General features: G+C 39.8%; 1 protein-coding gene across 3 annotated transcripts in view; it reads left to right on the forward strand.

Annotated features, from left to right (window-relative positions):
- Mthfs (methenyltetrahydrofolate synthetase) overlaps window positions 1-5,706 on the forward strand; it is a 58,129-nt gene extending 52,423 nt beyond the window's left edge. For 2 of the 3 annotated variants that reach the window (XM_015480345.2, XM_048793824.1), the window contains exon 3: window positions 4,893-5,706. In XM_015480345.2, coding sequence (XP_015335831.1) covers window positions 4,893-5,125 — 233 coding nt within the window. In that variant the 3' untranslated portion in view covers window positions 5,126-5,706. Of the gene's footprint in view, window positions 1-3,901; window positions 4,114-4,892 lie in introns of those variants that run through there. The other variant, XM_048793823.1, reaches the window with a different exon arrangement.
- Window positions 5,707-22,081: the final 16,375 nt, after the last annotated feature.

Raw genomic sequence — 22,081 nt, forward strand, 5'->3', positions numbered from 1 at the left:
TCTATAACCTCACTCTCCTTTGGTTTTCTTGCTGTGTTGAATCCTAGAGCTGGGAGCCAGTTCTAATGTAAGATTGTGAAAGCTCAGATTAAAAATTGACTTGAAGTACTAGGGCTGGGATTGTGGCTCAGCGGTAGAGCGTTCCCCTAGCACTGGCAGGACCCAGGTTCGATTCTCAGCACCACATAAAAATAAAGGCATTGTGTTGTGTCCATCTACACCTAAAAAAAAAAAAACTGACTTGAAGTACTGAAGGAGCACTACTCTTTTCCTTGCCAGTTGGTTCAAGTAATAGTGCCTGATATTTATTCATATAAAAAAGAAAAACTAGGGCTGGGGTTGTAGCTCAGTGGTGGAGCACTTGCCTAGCAGATGTGAGGCACTGGGTTCAATCCTCAACACACATAAAAATAAACAAATAAAATAAAGGTATTATGTCCTTCTGCAGCTAAAAAAAATTGAAAAAAAGAAAGAAAAAAGTATCATAGTAAATATAAAGATCATAAAAGGCACCTTGCTGGGGAGTTTCTTAGCATTATCTAATTTCATTTCCAGGACCAGTTCTGTTTTGCAGATGAAAATATTAAAGCAAAATTGGGCAGTGCTCTTGACCACACAACTAAGATAGCCCTGTGGCCCTTGCTCCTAACCACCACTCCAGCCTGCCTTCAGAGGACACCACTGTCTTAGAGCAAATATAGTATGTGGGACTGGGTCAGTTTTCCAAGGTTAGTTTGCAGTTTTGGAGTACAAAGTCACATTAGAAAACTAGAAATACAGGAGAAAAAGGGTTTTTATCCTTTCCTTTCCTGAGTTTTAACTTTGTGATAATTTACAGTGGGTCTAGGATCTTTCTTTATTAGTGGGCATGGCCCAGGGTGGGACCAGCTTGTGCACAGGAAGCTCATTGAGCCAGTATATTGAACCTGTGCATCATCATCATGCCACACTGATTCTTCACCTTTGCAGGTGGGTGGCAGAAGCATTCTACATAGTGTTATGAATATGTGAAGAGCTCCACGTGTGTGTGGTGAGTGTGTGTGTGTGTAATGAAGTAATGCATGTGATGATGGTGCTAAGGCATAGGGAGAACTTCAGGGGTAACAACAAATGAATGAAATCAAGCAAAAAATGCCATATGTGTTTTAGGAAAATGCTTGAATTCACCAAGTAGCAGAAGCAGTAGACCAGGAAGGGCATTCCAAAGAAGTGAAGCCAGGGGCAACAATAGGTGCCCCTATGGTTGAATGGAGAAATTAGCAATCCTGTGGGCAGGAGGTCCAACAGCCAACATCCCAAATAGGACGTCAGGACCCCCATCTGCCTATGAAGGGCCATTTCAGAGTCTTGAGTGACCTAAGACTCCAAAGGCTATTCTTTTTCTTGCTTAAGCAGAGCTCTCTTTGAACTGGCAGCCATGCAAGGATATACTTATATCATTTTGTTTTTCCCTAATGTTGCCACCTTGATCTGAATCTATATGCCTTGGAGTTATTAAAGTATGGGATGTCATGCCAGGATTGATCCATTTGCAGATAATACACTCATCTTTCAGGATTCCTTTGGCCTAGAATTCTATTAAAATTCAAGCATGAAGGATGAGTTGGAAAAAATTATGGCCTACAAGGAAATTTGCTGTCCAGGAGGGTAGACAAAGACATATACAACCAGCTGTAGGACAAGGTAGACTTCAGAGCTGTAATTGTAGTACAGGGAGTAACAAGAATAGAGGGAACAAGATTAATTATAACTTGAGGGAACTAGAATTTTGTTTTCTTACCTTTCTGTTTCTTTTCTTTATTCTCTCTTTTTTTTTTTTCCAAGAGCTTAAATGTGGCTGCTCCAAAAATTTGCCCTTTTTTTCTTATGTATTGAGTTAACTGGAAATCTTAACCATTCTGTTGGCTTCCCTTTTGCTCTGCCTTTAAAAAAAAATGTGTTAAATAGCATATGAGATCTACCCTTCTAAAAATTTTAATTGCATAATAAAGTTGTATTAATTATAAATGTAATGTTATAGAGCAGATTTCTAGAGTATTTTCTTTTTGTATGACTAAAACTCTGTACCTATTGAACAGTAGCTCCCCATTTCCATCTTCTTCCAGCCTCTGGCAACTGACATTCTACTTTCTGTTTCTAAAAGTTTGATTACTCCAAATACTTCATAGAATTAGAATCATATTGTATTTGTTATTTATTTATTTATTTCGGTGCTGGGGATTAAACCTCATGTATGCTAGACAGGCACTCTACCCCTGAGCCACATCCCTAGCTCCAGTGCATGTCTTTTTGTGTCTTACTTCTTTCACTTACTGTAATATCCTCAGAGTTCATTCATGTTGTCCCATATTGCAGAATTTCCATCTTTTTCATAGCTAAATAATATTTCATTGTATGTGTGTACCACAGTTTATTTATCCATTTATGCCACAATGGACACATAGGCTATTTCTACTTATTAAATATCGTGAATAATGTTGCAATGAGGATGGAAGAACAGAAGTCTTCCTGAGACTCTGATTTCAATTATTTGGATGAATATTCAGAAGTGGAATAACTGGATAATATGGTAGTTCTGTTTTAAAATTTTTAAATATATTTTTAGTTATAGATGGACACAGTATCTATCTATCTATCTATCTATCTATCTATCTATCTATCTATCTATCTATCTATTGTGGTGTTGAGGATCAAACCCGGGGCTTTACATGTGTGAGGCAAGTGCTCTATCACTGAGCTACAACCCCAGCCCTCTGTTTTTAATTTTCAAAGGAACTTATATACTGTTTTCCATTGCAGCTCTTCCATTTTATACTTCTGCTAACAGTGCACAAGGGAACTGCACACTCATTTCTTCTGCTGCTCTTCAGCCTGATTCTTCTGTCCTAGCAAATAAACTGCCTTCCACTCTCTTCTCATCACTCTGCACCTGCCACCTTTCTTTCGGTTCTGAAACATGTTCAGTTATGACTTTGACATGTCCTTAAAAGTCCAGGTCAGGTTAACATTCTCCATGCCTCCTTCCCTGACCACCTAGCTAGAATTACTTTTCTTCTGCTGAAGACCCATTGTGTCTATTGCTTTTGGGACAACTGGCAGAGATTGTTGCTTTACACTGGAATGGATTTTACATGTGTATGTTTTATGTTAACTGAACTGCCATCTCCTTAAGAGCAGAGATTGTGTGCCCCCACCTGTCAGTCCCTCAGAGTATTTTACAAAACAACTTTCCATATTGTAAAGAGGCCAGGAGTCCTAGGAAGGTGTGTGAGTGTGTGTTCTAGGTTTAGAAGACAGGAGCTGAACTTTAATCCTGAGTAGGCTCTGCTAACAGACAAAGCACAGGTCAGTGTCAATCCTAAGAGAAAATGAGCTGGACAGGAACACAGATCAGTGACCAGGGCCCTTTAGTAAGTGGGGATTAGAATGGACAGGCAGGTTTACATAGGAAGGTCATGACTGTAACCTGAGATCTGCTCTGCTGGATTTTGGCAAGCAGGGTTGACAGGTGTTTGCTGGGAGCCAGAGAGAAGCTGTGTTAACCTCACAGTTCTGCAAGAAGTCAGAACAGCTGCTGAAAGCAGGGGCCGACCTAGCTGGCAGTCTGACCATCTCCAGTAATATCCTGTTCTGGAGAGTTCTTGTCTTCCAACACAGTGTAAGGCAACAAAGTTGTCTGAGTGGTTAGTCCATGACTAATCTGTAGGTCATCTAGAAGCCCCCACAAAAGCTTTTAGGAGGCCAAGGTCCAATACAGGAAGGCCTCAGGGGAAAGCATTGGGCTAGACACCTCACTTGGCTCTTGCACTAGTCCTTGTCTTTGTCCTTGTCCTCTCTGCCAGAGGTTCATAATATCCACAGAGGTCTTCCACCTAGTGACCATTATTATCTATTTTCATAGACTCCCACTCTAAGAACCTGCCCTTTACCCTGAGCTCCAGCAGCCTGCTGTATCCTGATGATGCCTTGCCAATTTCTGGTCCCTGTGTTACCTGGGAAGATTCCTGCCAGGTGACTGGTTATGGGACCTCATTTTGTACTTATGCAATGTCCCAGAGTAGGCCAAAACCTGCCTCATGTGCATCTGGGGAAGCTTGAGAACCTGGCCTCACCTCTCCAGGGGGATGGGAAGTGAAGAGAGGTAGGTTGTCTGAGCTGCATGGTACCTCTTCTGCTCGCTGTCCTTTTCAGCTTCTCCCTCACCCTTTCCCACTCCTCCAGCTGTTATTATCCTGGGGCAATGGTTCCTAAACCTGACAGATATGTAGAATTATCTGTATGTTAGAAAAAAGGAAGAAGTTCTTAGGCTGTATCCTCAGAGAGTCTCTTTAGGGCATGGGAATCTGGCATTTTTACATAAGATATACATGAAAGAACTGCGGAAGGATGGATGAAGGACTTACTGAGTTGCTGAGTAATTATTTCTTTCTTTGTCCAGCTCTTCCCCCTGCTCCCCGGACTTTCTACAGTGATCATATATTTCTTTAGGAATCAGAGAAAGAATAGATGTCATTAAAAATAAAAATCAGGGGCTGAGGTTGTGGCTTAGCAGTAGAGTGCTCGCCTAGCACGTGCAAGGCCCTGGGTTTGATCCTCAGCACCACATAAAACTAAATAAATAAAATAAAGGTATTGTGTCCAACTACAACTAAAAAAAAAAGGAAAGAAAGAAAGAAAACCAGGGGCTTGTGTTGTGGCTCAGTGGTAGAGCATTAGCCTCGCAAATGTGAGGCACTGGGTTCGCTCTTCAGTACCACATACAAATAAATAAATAAAATAAAGCTATTGTGTCCATCTACAACTTAAAAAAAAAAAAAAGAAAACCACATTTCATTCCAAAGTGATCTTGCAGAAACTGCTAATCCTCTCAAATTTATTCCTTTTTTCCACAGGGGGACTTGATCTCATCTTCATGCCAGGTCTTGGGTTTGACAAACATGGCAACCGGCTGGGGAGGGGCAAAGGCTATTATGACACCTACCTGAAGCGCTGTCTGCAATGTCAGGAAGTGAAACCCTACACCTTGGCCTTGGCTTTCAAAGAGCAGATTTGCCTGCAGGTCCCAGTGGATGAACATGACATGAAGGTAGATGAAGTTCTTTACGAAGACTCTTCACCGTCTTAAGACCAGATGACTACAGCCAAATAATCAGTGTTTTGTATCAGAGTTAGGAATATATGTATATTTTTTCCTGTGTCAAAAATTAATTGAAATTTCACATTAAATTGAATATGGACTCGGATAATTTTTAGTGTAAATATGAAATACCTAATATTAAATTGTCTTTTGAAATCAATATAAATGTGAATACTAGAATATTGATTAAAATGGAGGCTATCACCATATGATTTTCAACATAATTTCCTGGTGTTAATGTGACAAGTTGATCTCTCGGTTTTGCAGTTTAAGTTAAATATTTATGAGGAACTGTGTTCTAACTCAGAGTGTGAGAGGAAGGTAAACACATGGTGGGTGGACACTGTATTTCATTTTGGCCTGTCATGGGCCTGGCCAGACATACAGAGACTTGGAGCTTATTAATTGATTTGTCGGTGTTTGTTTTAGGTACCAAATTTCCTGATAATATTGTACTTCTTCATCATGATTTCATTTACTCACCCTGAAATCTGATGTTTGGCACTTTGTAGTTGTTGGTGGTTAATGTATGAAAATTTTTGATGATTTAAATATTTTCATTTAACTGATTGGTCTCTCTCCCTGTTTTGTGTGTCACTTTAAGATCTGATATAAGTTAGGAATTGTGTCTGTTTGCTCATGGGTTCTGTTTTGGAAAATGAAAGTTGCTGTGAGCTGAAGGTTGGCAGATGGCCTCACAGCTAGACCGTGGTAATTTTGTTGGTGGGGGAGGATTTGGTTATCACCAGAAAACCCAGGAGTCTTCCTGGACTCCACTCTCCTCTCATTTCCTACCTCCTGCCTGTCACCAGCTCCTGTTGATCTTGCCTCCAAAATGCGTCTTACATCTGCTCTCCTCTCAATTGTCCTGCTGCTGCTTTTGTCCAGCCCCTCAGCATTTCTAAGTGGAATTAGGCAAGCTTCTCATACCTGGCTTCTTTTTCTCCAATGTCTTTCAGAGTGGTCTTATAAAACACAAATCTGATCATGAAGCACTTCTGATTGCAGTATTTTGGGGACTCTTCAGAGCCCTCTGGGTTTTGGTCTGATGTCTTCTATTGTGTACAACATCCCTTAGGAGAGGCTACCACCTTCCTTTTTCTAGCCTCTTGTCTTTACACCCCATATTCTCCTTCTATGCCACATATTGAGCATTACAGGCTGCTTCTGTCCTTTGCACTGAGTGAACCCTTTTGGCGGAAACACTCATTTTGTGCATCTGGACACTGCTATGCCTCCTCAGGACTGTGCTCCTGCTTTACCTCTTCTGTGAAGTCTTCCTCTGCTTTCCCAGGCAGGTTTATGTTCCATTCCTTGTTTGAACAACTCTGGCTATTCATCTTCTTGTCCTCTATAGCACTTATTAGTTTACATACTTCACAGAACTGTGAGTGCCAAAGACTTCATACTTCATAGACAATGAGACATAGAATGGGTGTTTGAAAATATTTTTAATGAGTTAATTGAATATATTTAGATGTATTTCACTTAAAACATAGATCTACCATTCTTTGGATTCATGATTCATGATTTGGATTCATATGTGATTTATTATTTCATGCACAAAAGTAGGAAAAATCCCACAACTTTAAAATGTCAATGGGCTAAAGATGGCTCTGTACAGTTTAAGATGTACAATGCAAAATGGGAGAGAAATGTAATTCCTACAAGCTATAAAGTCATATTGTTATACTGGTTAAAAACCTTAAATGTTACTTCAACTGTAAGGTTAAGGTGAATATTAATATGACTGATGTGACTATTGGTCTGAAATTCCCAAGTTACTGCAGATCAGGTAAGTTTTGCCCAATCAACTCAGTCCATGTTATTCTTCTACCAAAAGACGGTGTTTAAAACCACTCAGCCATCTTCTTAAGTACAGGTAGAACAGGTAGTCAACTGGCCAGAAGAAGCAGGGTGCTGAAATTCAAGAAAGCCAGGAGGCTTCAGGGTCTCCTATTTATAAAGAGAACCATTTCCTAGTAACTAGTAATGCACATAGTGGTTTTTATGCAGAGGGTATTAGAAGGGAGAATCCTTTCCTCCCATGATGCAGGTAATAAGGACACTGTCACCTGATTAGGACATAAACAGAGGATGAGAACAAGACCTTTGACTCTAGGAGGTACAGGTCAACAAGAAGCAAGAATGATGAGGCTTTCAGGAAAGGGACAATCCAGGTAGAAGGGAGAGAAATAGCAACGAGGACTGAACAGAAATAATTCTTAGTCTTGGGAATTGGAAACATCTCAGCCCCAAATAAGTTTGTGGTATATATTCTGCAGAGTTGTGCTTACTTAGAAAGTGAACTATATGAAGTTGTGGATAAGAACAATATATGCGGGGCAGGGGTTGTGGCTCAGCGGTAGAGCACTTGCCTCGCACTTGCAAGGCCCTGGGTTCCATCCTCAGAACCACATAAAAATAAATAAATAAATAAAATAAAGTAATTGTGTCCATCTACAACTGCAAAAAATAAATATTAAAAAAAAACAATACATGTTTAATCACAATGGCCTTCTGAGAGATTGATAAATATGTTGAGGCATGGATGGCTTATTGCAGAAGCTTAGTTCCTGGCCTCAGTTGTTTTGTTTTTCTTTTAGAAATCATTGAATTCAGTTACTCTCATTGAATTTTTAAAATATTTTTTTAGTTGTCAATGGATCTTTATTTATTCATATGCAGTGCTGAGAATTGAAACCCGTGCCTCACACATGCTGGGCAAGTGCTCTACCACTGAGCCACAACCCCAGTCGCTCTCATTGCATTTTAATCTTTTTTTTTTTTTTTGTGTGGTCTGGGGATTGAACCCAGGGGTGCTTAACCATTGAGTCATATCCCCAACCGTTTTTAATATTTTATTTAGAGATAGGGCCTTGCTTCAAACTTGCAATCCTTCTGCCTCAGCTTCTTCTAGTGCTGGGATTACAGGCATGGGGCACTGTGCCTGGCTAATCATATATTTATATACTTTCTCCACTAGACTGCAGCTCCTTCCCTGCCAAATTTGTGTTTTGCTTCAGAACCTACCTCAGACCTTAGCACAATGTAAATACCCAATAAATTCTTTATTTTTTGTGGTACTGGGCATTGAACCCCATTGCAGGGTGCATTACTACTGAGCTACATCTCAAATCTTGATTTTTTATTTTGATACAGGATCTAAGTTTTAGAGGCTGGCCTTGAACTTGTGATCTTCCTGCCTCAGCTTTTTACATTGCTGGGATTATAGGCATATGCCACCATGCCTGGCCCCAGTAAATTCAATGAAAGAATGAACCAGTTTGAATGTTGCCCTCCATAAAAACACAGGTTTTTTTTTTTTCCCTTCAGTCTCTGTGGGCACCAGTCCTAAATATATGTTTTCTTCTATGCTTAAAAATAAATAACAGATTTTTCTAAATAATAATGTGCATGTTATAAAACACAAAAGAAGGATGAGATAAAGTTGAAAAAGGATATATTAGATATAATTTATATTCATTTTTAAGAACAACATGATTTAAAAACTTATTTTTTATTTATTCCTTCTTTCTTCCCTTCCTCATTTCTCTCTCTTTCTTGCCTGCCTGCCTCCCTCCCTTCCTTCCTTCTTAGGGCCTTGTGCATGCTAGGCAAGTAATCTACCACTGAGCCACACATCCAATCCCCAAATTCTTTTTTTTTTTTTGGTACTAGGTATTGAACCCAGGGGCACTTATCCATTGAGCCACATCTTCAGCCCTTTTTTGATTTTATTTAGAGACAGGGTCTTGCCGAGTTGCTGAGGCTGGCTTTAATTTGGGATTCTTCTCACTTAGCCTCCCAAGCCACTGGGATTACAGGCGTGTGCCACCGTGCCTGGCTCATTATTTTTTGAAAACCTTATTTTAACACATTTTTAATGACTCAGAAGTCTGGTTTTAATTTCAGTAATTGGTCTTAAAGGCTTTTTAGCTGAAAAAAATACTTCCAGAGATAAGCAGATCCAGTTGGATATAGTGCTGTAGTTACTAAAATTTTTAATTTTATCTATTAATTTCACAGTGATATTTTAAATAGAAATATAACTAGTCAATATACATTTTCTTGATGTGGATCTGTCATTCTTACATATTAAAACGCCACCCATTTGCTTTGTTGACAAATGGGTTCAAAACTTATTGAACTTCTTAGAAAGATTTTAAACCAAGTTAAAAAAATTCTGCTTCCAATTTAGTTGTGTAGATATGAAAGCATTTATAGATGTCATGGTTTTTGGGAACATAATCATATAATGATAAAAACATTTTCATTTTTAATATGCTCCCTCTTTGTTTGTCTTCCTTTCTTTTTCTTTCTTTCTTCTCTCCCCCCTCCCTCCTTCCCTTCCTTCCTTCTTTCCTTTCACTGGGAATTGAACCCAGGTTCTCAGGCATGCCAGGCAAGTGCTTTCTGAAAGTAGTTCACGTCTGATTCATTGATGGAACATGACTTTTACCCTGAAGATTCAAATTAGATGCATTTATTTTTAAAAAATGTCTGCTTAGTTAGCAATTTACTGGTGGCCATTTGTAATCTCAGAAAAGTTAGAAAAATTGGTATCTTTGTTTTTGGGTTAAAAGTACAAGCAAAACTCATCTTCAGGTTTAACAGCTTTTAAAAAAGTATTTTACCTTGAGATAATCAGAGAAATTGCAGGTGAATCAAAATGTGTACTCATGTGTACTTCTTATTACATCACAAAGAGTTGTAAATTTTATATATATATATATANTGGGGGGGGGGTGGTACCAGGGATTGAACTCAGGGGCACTTGACCTCTGAGCTACATCCTTATCCCTATTTTGTATTTTATTAGAGACAGGGTCTCATTGAGTTGCTTAGTGCCTCGCCAAATTGGTGAAGTTGGCTTTGAACTTGTGATCCTCCTGCCTCTGCCTCTCGAGCCTCTGGGTGTGTGTGTGCCATCACACTAAGGTGAATTAATTTTGAGAAATACATCTTATCCATTTCATCTCTCCTTTAATATCTTTCTTCTTGTAGTGGAACTGCAAGAGGAGATATGTTGGAAGCATCTGTCCTTTGACTCAGCCTCCCACCATGAAGGATTTATTCCTGTCCTCATGTCTTCAGATTGCAAGCTGTGTTTTCTATATGCCATCCAATAGTGCTTCTTGACAGAAAGATGCATCAGGTTTCTCGACATTGTCTTATTAGCAATTCATCCATATTTCCACAGTGTAAAGAATCAGTATTTTTTTAAAATGGCATGGTATAAATTTAAAATATACATTTAAATTATCTTTCGCTATTAAGTGAGAAGGCTTTTAAAAGACTACAAACCTTTGTGATTCTGTTTAGTGAACTCTGTCCAGTGAGTATTGGAGTAGGTAGCTTAGGTTATTAAATATTGTTGAACATGTTGTGGAAAGTTTGTCTTCATTTTCTTGGTCTGTAGCTTCTGCTAGTCATGATGGTATCATGCTTTTCACTGTGCATGTGAAAACTGATTCGTCATTAACCATGTGGGACACAAATCCCTACTTCAAAAAGGCTTTGAGATAATTTCAAATTTTTTTTGTTGATTTCTTGGCAAATCTTAGTGTTTTTCCTTGTGTGGCTCATGGATAGCTTATACGAGGAATGTAAGTATTAGCTATTGTTACTCATTTGGGCTAGCATTTTTAGAGTTATCTTTGATTTACTATTTCTTTTTAAGAATCTTTTAAAGCCACTTGTCCATTTTAAGAGGGTTGGTTTAGTGGAACCACATTAGGAAATAGGTAAAATCCTGTGCTTCAGAAACTGCAGTATGTCTCAGTATGCTGAAAGTAACCAAACTCCCCCTCCCACATTGTCCAACCGTTCTTTCTCCCCAAACACACTTGCTTATCCTGACATGGGATATGCTGATGCAGTTTGTAACTTTTAGCAAAACTGAATTTCTTGTCTTTCAAAGATGAGTAAATACAAATAGAGATTCTAATATCGTCTTCCAAAACCCTGGTGGATCGTCTTGCTTTTTGGGGCAGTCATCCTGTTTGGTGATCATTGCTCTAAGGGTAGGTAGAAGGACAGGTTTACTGGACAAGAGAGATTCTGGTTGAGCCACAGAGCTGTTGACTTCCTCAGTCCTGCCTCTCCCTTGTCTGTGTTGACTGAGTGTGGTATTGCTGGTGCTGGCCTCTCTATGATCCTTTTGTCTTTCTTTTTTGTCACAATGTTTTAATACAGCCCCCTTGCCTTCTGCCCATGTGCTTTGGTTGGAGCTGCTATCTTGATTGTTGGGTTTATTGTCTGTGTTTGAATAGGAGGAATAACTTCTTTAAGTTATTTCTGTAGGAACAGAGCACCTTTAAAAACCTTGTCACCTGGAAAATAACGGAACCCTTTCTTTTGGGTCTTTTCCTTTCAGACTTTTCCCTGACTGACCAGGACCTACCCTCTGAGTACATGAAAGGATTCCCAAGACTAGATAAAAAGCTAGAAACACTTTTTAAGTCTCCCACTTTTTCTTTTCCATCATCTCGCTCTTCTCTACCAATTGCAGCTCCTTTTCATTTTAACATTTGTAGCTTGTTATGACAACAGACCACATCAATACCAATGAATGAGGCATCTGCACAAAAATCCATTTGGTTTAATTGTTTTGATTATTATATGTCCCATGAATGTCTTACATATACTTTTAGTCTTAAAATGATTCATTTAAAAAATATACTTTCAAAGCAAACAGTTGTTTCAATGTTGAGTCAGATCCCAGAGTTTACTACTATAAATGACAAACATTTGGTTTTATCACTGAGAAATAATCTCTTCAGAATTGAAATGCAAAAAGTGTTTGTTATTTCCTCCCAATCTTAGAGATAAAGAATACTGTATTATTCTGAAGATCTGGGTTGGGATACTGTGGATCTTGACCATGTAGAATAGATATATTGCTATAAGTCTAAAATATTTGCTGTTCCTCCAAGCTAGGGATAAGATAAATCCTATTCCCAGTAGGTATACTTAATACAAGAACCAGTGGACAGTGAAGATTACTTATCTGTGTGGCCATCTCCTCTAGGCCATCCTCTATCCTTCTATGCATTATCTACATAAAACACAACTCTGCTTGTGCTACCTACCTGCTTGGTAGTTTTTGATGGTTATCTATTGCCCAAAGAATAAATTCCTCAGCTTGCATATAGGACCCTTTCCAACCTGGCACTATGTTCCTTCATTTCTCCCCTCTCTATCTCTGTCTCTGTCTCTCTTTCTGTTCTCTCTCTCCCTCTCCCCCCCACACCTCTTTTGCCCTCCAGACCAGAATGCTAGTTACATCAGAATCCAGTATGCTGAGTAAGAACCAGATTTATACAATTGAATATGAGATCAGACTATATAAATGTTAACAGGTAGTGGATGGTTCAGTGGGAGTGGAAGACTTCAGTGAGGCACCAAGATATTCTAGAAAGTGAATATCAACCTTTATTGGCATATGGATCACTTGGGGATCTTTTAAAAATGTGGTAGGTAGGTCTAGAGTAGGACCCATAATGCTTCATTTCTAACAATCTCCTAGGTAATGCTGCTGGTTTCCTGCCCCATTGAGCTGCACTGCCCAGTATGGTAGCCCTAGTGATTAGTGGCTATTTAAAGTTAAAGTGATAAAAATTAAATAAAATTTAAAAGACACTTCCATGGCTACACTAGCCACACTTTAACTGCTCTGTAGCCCCATGTGGCTAGTGTTTACTCTGTAAAATAGCACAAATATAAGACATTTCCATCATTGCAGAAAGTTCTATTGCACAGCACTATTTTCTAGAGCATGATTTTCAAACTGTTTTCTACAGACTACCTATTAAATCAGAATCTGTAGGAATAGAGGACTAGAAATTTGCATTTTGAACAAATGCCTCAGGGTATTTTTATGCTTGCTGAAGTTAGAGGAACTTCTGCCGGGATCCAAAATCTAATGTCCAGAGGTAAGTGTAATGTGGGAATAGGCAAATGTCAGAGACAGACAGGGACCCATCAGCTTAACTACCTTGCTTGCCAGCCATGAAAATCATACCTCGTTGCCTCAGGTGCAGCTTGTGGAGCTGATCTCTGACACCAGAGCTTCATAGCATGGAAGAGGTACAAGCCCTTAAGCCAGTGGCATTCTAAAGATGTGTGGCTGGTCCTAGGTGTATTCTCTGGTCCCACATGCCTTCTGGTTTCTACGTGCTAATAGAGGTGAGAACCAGGGCCTGCATTCAGTTTCAGGGATGAATCACAATCCCAGAAGGAGCAATCAAGAAATATCTGTCTTCTTCTTCACACTATTTGGATCTCCCTCTCCTTCCCAGGAGCATATTTTGGCAAGATCCTTTTTTTTTGATACTGGGGATTAAACCCCAGGGCTCAACAACCGAGCCACATCCCAAGCCCTAAAAAATTTTGTATTTTATTTAGAGACAGGGTCTCACTGAGTTTCTTAGTGTGCCTCACTTTTGCTGAGGCTGGCTTTGAACTTGCTATCCTCCTGCCTCAGCCTCCCGAACCACTGGGCTCACAGGTGTGCACCACTGTGTCCAGCAAGATCCTATTATTTTTTGATCATCTTTCAGATATAAAAAATGAGTTCTATTGAGAGGATTAAAAAACTCAGTTCAATCTTAAATCAAATTTTTGTTTGTTTCTTCTGCGTCCCTTACCCTCCAACTCATCAGTGGGGAGGGATCTCCATATATTATTTCATTTTCTTCCATCCACCTCCTTTCTTCTGGTTCTGAAGGTTCTGACAGTCAAGGAAAGTAGCATAGCTGGCTTGAATCAGTCACCTGACCTCAGACCTCGTTTACCATATACCCAGCTGATTTTCATAGAGCTGCTTTGTGGGTTTTTGGGAGAACCTCTGCTGGGACTGCATGTACTGCACTATGCTTGAGCTGACCTCTAGTTCCCACTCAGTGCCTGCTCTCTAGATGCACACCCCTAAGATTCCCCGGCTCCAGCTGGCAGCCCCCTTGGCCAAGGAAGGCTTGAGTCTAATTTCTAATTGAGACTGCCACTTTGTTAAATAGGTATCTGGTTATATGCATGGTCCATCAAAGTACAAGTGTCACTAGCTCGTAGACTACCCACAGGATGCAGTGGATTAGTTAAGATCACATATTGATAAAGAATAGGATGGGGGTGCTGGGGTTGTGGTTCAGTGGTAGAGTGCTTGCCTAGCACATGGGAGGCCCTGGGTTCAATCCTCAGCACCACATAAAAATAAATAAAGGTATTGTATCCATCTACAACTGAAAAATATTAAAAAAAAAGAAGAGGATGGGATGGAGGCAAGTTGAAAACGAACCATAAACATTTTCCCCAACATCCATCTGGGTGCATAAATGAAGTGGAAGACTTTGGTTGCTGACTTATTTTCACTGGCTTGGAATTGCTTTATCTAGGGTGATAAGTGTTTTCTCAAGAGGAAGCTCTGCCACAGTTGGTACCTCTGAGGGTTGCATATGTAGCAGGTTTAATGAGTGCTTTCTATGTAATAGGAGCACTAAATATCACTCTTTCTCCTCTAAGTTCAGAACCATGTGAGAGACAGACATGGAGTCAAATGTGGTAGGTCAGAAGATCAATTTGGTTAATGGATTGGTGGATTTAGCTGAGTTGTGCAGTCTTCTTATAGGAGACTCCTTCGTCATACACACCCATTTTCTAGCTAGTCAGGGACACAACTGGCCAGATACCTGCTGGCCCTCCTGCGAGGGGTAGTAGAACAGGACATGGCAGAGAATTTTCTTCCTGTGGACAGTCACATCCAAATGAAACAAACTAGAGCAAGCATATCCCACAAGCTTGGTTTCTTCTGCAAAACTTACAGGCTGGGGTGGGGAGGTGTGAGGGAAGGCGGAGAGAGAGGACAGGAGTGTTATTCTGGCTAAAGTCCTTCCATGTGAGCACATGGTTGTGGGCATGCAGAACAACTATTTTGCATACATCTGCATATATTAGCATATCCCATTTTTGTAACACTGGTATCACTACCCATTTTATAGAAAACCAAGGCTAAGATGATATTCCACATGCGTGGTAAATCAGGGTCTGAACCAAGTCTGATTTTAAGTCCATGTTCTTTCACTACCTTGTATCTTGCACCTCATTTGGAGTGCTGGGAAGGGAGGGCTTCTGTTTTTCTTCTGAAACCCTCTTATGGGCTCTTTTATATCCTGGGGCCATCAGGTCAACTTGAACCTTGTAACTTGAGTTCCTTAAAGCACCTGAGCCCACAAAATCTTCAGCGAGTCTGTGGCAGATCTGAAGAGGCCCATGATGGGAAGGCTGGGAGAACTCCCTGTGGAGTTGGGCTTTGGTTTCCTATGTCTGCTTGCCACGCTGTCCTCACAAGGCCAAAGAGGCTGCCATGGAGATCTCACCAGGCCTCATATCAGGGTGACTGGTAGTTGCTTTAGCTCAGTCCTTGGTCAGGTCTGCAGGAATTATCAATGAGACACTGGGCCAGCCTGGACTTCTCTCTTAGCTCAGGAATGCCCTTTAATTATAATTCTCTGTGGTTACAAAGATGCATGTAGTCTCTAGCTGGTTAGTCTATTCTGTTGTGCTCTGATTCCTTCCCTAAACCTGGGTTTCCTATTGATCTTATAAGCCTTTCTGACACTCTGCATGTGGTTATGCGCTTGCTTTTCAGTCTCTGCAGATGGTTGAACTACTGTACATCCCCATTCTCCTCCTCTTTCCCTTTACTCTTTCTCTTTCCTTCTCTCTCCTTACTCCCTCATCTTTCTTTTCTACCTGTTTTCCTCTCTTTTTCTTTCTCTCCCTCTTTGCCTCCCATTAGCCTTGAACCTCAAGGGGGGATAGGACTATCTGCAAAGAAAGAATCTTTGCCACAGGATTATCAGATTCCAAAATGTAATCTAGTAGAAGGCAGCACTGTAGGAACATTCTGCAAGGAGCTAAGGGACTGTAAAGCATTCCTGGATATCACAGAAATCTCTTGAGGATGCTGGGCAAAAGGACAGCTGCTACAGAAGTGAAGGTGGGCTTCAACCCCCTTCCTCTAGCAAGAGGCAAGGTAACAAAGGGAGAGGGGAAGGGTTTTATGCCTCATTTTATTCTCTTGACAGTTTGCCTAGTCAGTTCTGCCTGTATTATTGTCACCTCTAAGAACATTTTTTTCCTACCATCAGTCTTTTATTAAAGCTTAGATAAAAAAAAAAAATCCCTTCAACACCCAGCCACTAGAAGGGAAATTTCAGAGAATGAGATGATCAGATTTCCAAGTTTATTGAAAAACCTATAGATAACTGCATGACTGCTCATGCTGTTTTATAAAACAAGTGCAGCTAGGTGAGCCATTTAATAATGTGGGAACTGTCGGCTGTGTGGGTAGTGGAGAGGAGAGCACCCCTCCGGCAGGTGTTGGCTCTGGCAGCAATGAACATTGCGGCACACTGCACTGCAGCACAGGGTCACCCTGCAGGCTGAGCCACACTGCTTCTTAGGAACCATCCACAGCACGGCCTGTTATCTGGCAGACAGAGTGCCCAGGTCTTTCCAAGCACAGTAGAACCCAAACATATCCCCTCTATGTCAGCCACATTCTGGGGCTTTTGAAGGTGTTTAATCCTTACCACAATCCTGAGATAGACATCATTGCCTCTGTTTGCCAGATGGAAAAATTGGAGGCTGCAGGAGGGAAGGAACCTATGTAAAATTATAGAATGGAGTGGTAGAGCCAGGGAAATAACCCAGGTTTTCCCATTCCTGTGCCTTTTTTGTTTTACCCTGTCACCAAAAACAGTCTATAGAGCAGGGAGTGTTAAAGAAACCGTCCTTTGGCATGCAGGGTAAGTATATTAGAGCTGGTGGGTGGGTAGAGATAGGAGAGTAATGCAGAGGTAGTAGAACCCTGAAGTTATAGATATACTCTGAAATCAAGATTTATGCTTTCAGATCCCACTATTCAATAAGTTAATTTCTCTGTGCCTCTTTATAAAATGAGGACTGATAATAGTATCTGCATCATAGGTTTGTGGTAAAGGTTACAAGAGATAATAAAGTATGTAATACTGTGTCTAGCATATGATAGGTTGGATAAATGATGTAGCCTTAGGCTCAATTTTAGAATCAAAGGAAATCTGAAAAAGGGCCTCATGCAGGGTCTGTCTTGTAGAGGTCATCAGGTATTTTCAATTCCTTTCTGCCATCTTATAAGTATACTTTGCTTGCCTGCCCTGCTTACTATGGTCTGGGATGCCTGCAGTTACCTCATCAGAAGGGCTGCTATTCAGAGTTGACCCCTGATTGCCAATGTGCCCTTTGTGGTCCTGCCACAACTCATAGTATCACCTTGGGTGACTTCAGACTTGCTTGGCTGGGCCTCAGTTTCCTTAGTTATAAGGGGATATAGACAGAACTAAGTTTGAAGAAGCAGGGTGTGTGAATTTCTACATCAGAATTACCTGGATGGATTGTTGAAAATTCTGATTCATGGGCCTTGCCTCTAGTTGACCAAAATCAGAATCTATAGCAGTGCTTGCTATGGTTCAAATATGGTTTGTTCCCTCTGAAACTCATACTGGAATTTAATCCCCATTGTGAGGTTAAAAGGTTGGAAACTTAATCTGACTGTGGTATGCAGAGGTAGGGCCTTTGGGAGATAATTAGAATTATATAAAGTCATGGGGCGGGGAGGGCTATGACTGAATATAAGGAGGGAGAAAGACTAGAAGACACAGACATACTCACATACTCACCCCACATTCGCACTCTGTCTTTTACAATGTAATGTCCTGAGGCATTAGAAGACAGTCACCAGATGTGGCCCCTCAACCTTGGACCTGAACCAGGAGCCAAAATAAACCTTCTCTTTATAACTTACTCAATTTGTGGGATTGTGTTATTAGGAACAGAAAATGGGCTAATACAGTGCTCTAGGATGTACATTTGTAAAAAGCACCCTCCCCATGCTTCATGCCCTGGCCCAACTCTCAGAGAATCTGGTATAATTGGCCATTAATAAATAATGAAAGCAAATTAAATAATAAAAGCAAATTAAATAATAAGTCAATTTAGAAAATTGATTTAGTTCTTTACTTTGGTTTTAAGATTTTCCTGTTTATTTATTTATTTTTGTAGCAGTTTTGCTACATGTGTATAACTGTGGTTCTATGTATTTATTCTGTTTAGGGTTCATAACACTTCTAGAATATATGGTTTGTGGTCTTTTGCCAGGTTTGGAAAATTCTTGGTCATTATCTCTGTAAAAGTTATTTCTGCTCCATTTGCTCTTTCCTCTGTAGGACCCCAATTACATGTGTGTTGGACCTGTTCACCATGTCCTATTAGGTCTTGTACACTCCCCTTTCATTCCCCTAGTACTTTCCATTTTGTTCCTCCATTCTTTCAGTCTAAATATTCTCTATTACATATTTTTGAATTCCCTAATCTTTTCTTCAGCTTTGCCTACCCACCTGTTGAGTTCCTAGCTTAATTATTATATATTTCAGAACAGAACTTTCATTTGATTTTTAAAATGGACTTTAATTCTTTGTTAAAATTCAATTTTTAGAAATGTTGATTACACTGATCTTGTGTTATAATTTCAGTGTCAGGATCTCTTTGTATTTCTGTGTTTATTATCTTCTTCTTGGTTTCTGGCCTTTTCCCAGTATGCTTTGTAATTTTTTTATTTAAATTTTTGTTGTTGTTGTATATTATGTCAGTTGTATGTGAAAATTTGGAGAGAGAATTTGAGGCTCTGGATAGTGCATTTTTTCTCCTGAGAAGATCTGCTATTGCTTTTGGAAGTTAGGGTCAGGGCAGATTGTCATAATCCCGTCTGGGATGGAGCAGATGGGAAGCCAGGCTTTTGTTTTCATAAATCCTGGTCTGTTCCTGATTTGTCCTCCTTTCTGGGACTCAGTAGTTCTTTCTGAAAGTTTGGGGTGTATACCAAGTGCCTCCTTCTTGGTGAGCCCTAAACTCTCATTTTTGCTCCCCCAGGGTAGGTAGGTGGGACTATCGAAACTCAGCTTCCTAGCTGCTTGACTGGTGGTTTCTATTTCATTTCTTCTCTTGGCTTCTTCACTGATCAAAAATACAACTTCTTAGCTTTTAGTTTTTTTCTTGAGCATCAGCAAATGTTTCAAGGCAAAAAGCTGTGCCAAACATTAGGCTCATTTCTGTGCCTCCATTCTCTTTGAGATCTTGGTGCCTTTAGATCTCACCACATGTGATAGCTCTCTGATGCTTTCAGATGGAATTTGTTTTTTTAAAAATATTTTTTTTTTAGCATTTCTATTTGTTCTTGGTAGAAGAATTGATCTCAATAAATTAGTCTGTCACAGGCAGAAATGGAATTTCCTGATATTGTTTTTTTTAATCTCTTCAAGTGATTTTAAAATGAGATGTACTGGACGAAATCAGCTCCTTCCCACATCATAAGAAGGTCTCATCACCTAAGACCCATGTTTAATAATGTTGGTTTCCTGGTCCTACTTCAGATACATTGAACCACAATTTTATAAAAAAAAAGACTTGTGGGGCTGTGGCTGTGGCTCAGTGGTGGAGCACCTGCCTTGTACATGTGATGCACTGGGTTCAAACTACATAAAAATAAATAAATAAACATATTGTATCCTTCTACAACTAAAAAGTTATTTTTTTTAAAAAAAAAAAGACTTGTAATTTGTAGTTCTAGCAAGTGCTTCTAACAAAGGCACACTTGGGAAGCACTGAGCAAGTGGTTCATCAGGGTTCTCCTTGCTCTAGTTGCCTATGGATATTCCAGTACCCCAGTGAGTCCCCTTACCCAAGGGACTCTGCATATATTGGCAGGAAAGAGTCTGGTTGTTCTGTGTGCAGGGAAGGAAGCATGATACTTGTACCAATATCTCTAGATTTATTTTGTATTCTGCAACTCCATGAGAGGTAGCTCCTCTGCTGAATTATTTTTAATTTCGTCTATAGACATTTTAATCAGAGATGAAAAATGGTTGGTCTTTTGCCAAGAGTTCAGTCTAAGAGGAGGTTATTTGCCTTTTAGAGATACATTAATTTGCACTGACTTTTGTGTAGAAGGCAGAAGCTTGTAATAGAAAAGAACCTGGAATTGAGAGATCAAGGACGACTCTAGGATTCTTTGGTAGCTCAGGAGTTGGAGGAATTACATGCCACCTCTCTTCCCCCTTCCACTAATAGAAGTTTTGTTTTTGAGCTTCAATATATATCTGCTTGTCATCCTCCAACTTAGGCTTCATCTCATCTACCAGTGGTAGTAGGATTACAGTTCAGTTCAAGATGTCACCCTACCCAAGTCCTCTTCCTACTCCCTATCCCAGAGTCAGTAGTCCCTTTTATGTACCTTTCCTCTGCTACTTCCTGCCCACAGCTGTCCCTAGGATAGTTTCTTAGCACAGGTGCTCAGACCGGAGGGCACATCGAGCCACCTAGCAAGATGGTTTCCCTTAGTTCTCTCTGACTTCTGAGGACGCATTTCACTTTGGAGTTCTCTGATTGTCTAGATTCATGGGCTTCTCAGGAAGTGCTACACAAATCAATAAGAAAATAATAAAATATGCCCAATTAAAAAAGGGCAAAGGACATGAATAGATAATTCATGAAAGAAGACATACAAGTAGGCATAAATATATGAGAAATATTTCAAGCTTCATCAAAGAAATGCAAATTCAAACCAGGTGAGTGGTAAAAAATAATCAGAACAATAATGTTGAGTTTTGACTATGGAACAGGGAGATAGACACTCATATTCTGTTGTATGAATATAAATTTTGGCTTTTTGGAGAAAAAAATACCAAAATGCAACAAAAATTTATTGTAACTTTCCATGACCTTTGACCCTGTAATTCTATTTTCAGGAATTTATCCCAATGAAATAATATAAGCTATTTGCAGAGTTTTACACAAAGATGTTCAGCATAGGCCTGTTTTAATAGAGATAACTGTTGCTCTCTAATAAAATGCAGTCATGACAATAGGAGATTGGTCCACAAACCAATTGTATACCGTGTTGCCATCAAAAACATCAACAAATATTTAAAGAGGAGGAATGTTTGCACTCCAAGATTTTGTTTTTGTTTTTTTAAAATAGGCTACAGAGCAGTATATCACAATAATTTCTTAATGCGGGGGAAAAACAACATTCAAAAAAATCAACGGAAGAATATATGCCAAAATGTTAACATGGTAACTGTCTTATTATATATATAAATGTGAATATTAAAAAAGATAAAAAGAAAACAAGAATACTGATCACTAGCATGTAGAAAGACTGGCCTGCTTCAGAGTCCTAAATTTGCCTGCTTTGTAGTCCTAAATTTGTTCTCTGTGAGTCCTGGACTGATTGATTGCCTTGGCTCTTTGAGAGGTGGTGTCCTCATCTGTAAGACAGAAGTTGTTCTTGCCTTATTTAATAACCTTCATATCTGTTCAGTGCTTTACTGGTCACTTTTCTAACCATTGTTTTATTTTGTCCTCACAACTGTACCTTGGAGATTAGCACTTTGTAGATTGTTGGCTATTTTCTCACATTATTTTTGTTGATAGTGAGGCAAAGGAAAACTTCCTAAGGGCCATTGGAGAACAAAGAATTAAAGGAACCAGTATGGCGTGGCTAATGATCTGGCATATGGCTGAGTTAGAGCTGGGCAGGTGGTCCACAAGGTTGGGTCTGAAGTCAGTAATTGAGGATGGGAATTCTGGTAGCAGGCCAAGGCCAGCACTGAAACAGGCCTAAAAGAAGTGTTTGAAAAGCCTAAAGCAGCAACTGAAAGAATTCTTGGAGGGCATATCCTAGGAGTGGTGGCTTCCAGCTCAGAGTCCTGGTGGTTGGATTCTAGGACTTGGAGGCTCCAAGAAAAAAGCAAGAGTCATTCCAGTTGGGCAAAGGAGACACTTGGATTTTTTTTTTTTTTTTTTCCCTAATCTCAAGACTGGAAGCAGATGTGACAGGCATTATAA

Source organism: Marmota marmota, unplaced genomic scaffold, assembly GCF_001458135.2.
Source record: "Marmota marmota marmota unplaced genomic scaffold, marMar, whole genome shotgun sequence".
Classification (NCBI taxonomy): Eukaryota; Metazoa; Chordata; class Mammalia; order Rodentia; family Sciuridae; genus Marmota; species Marmota marmota.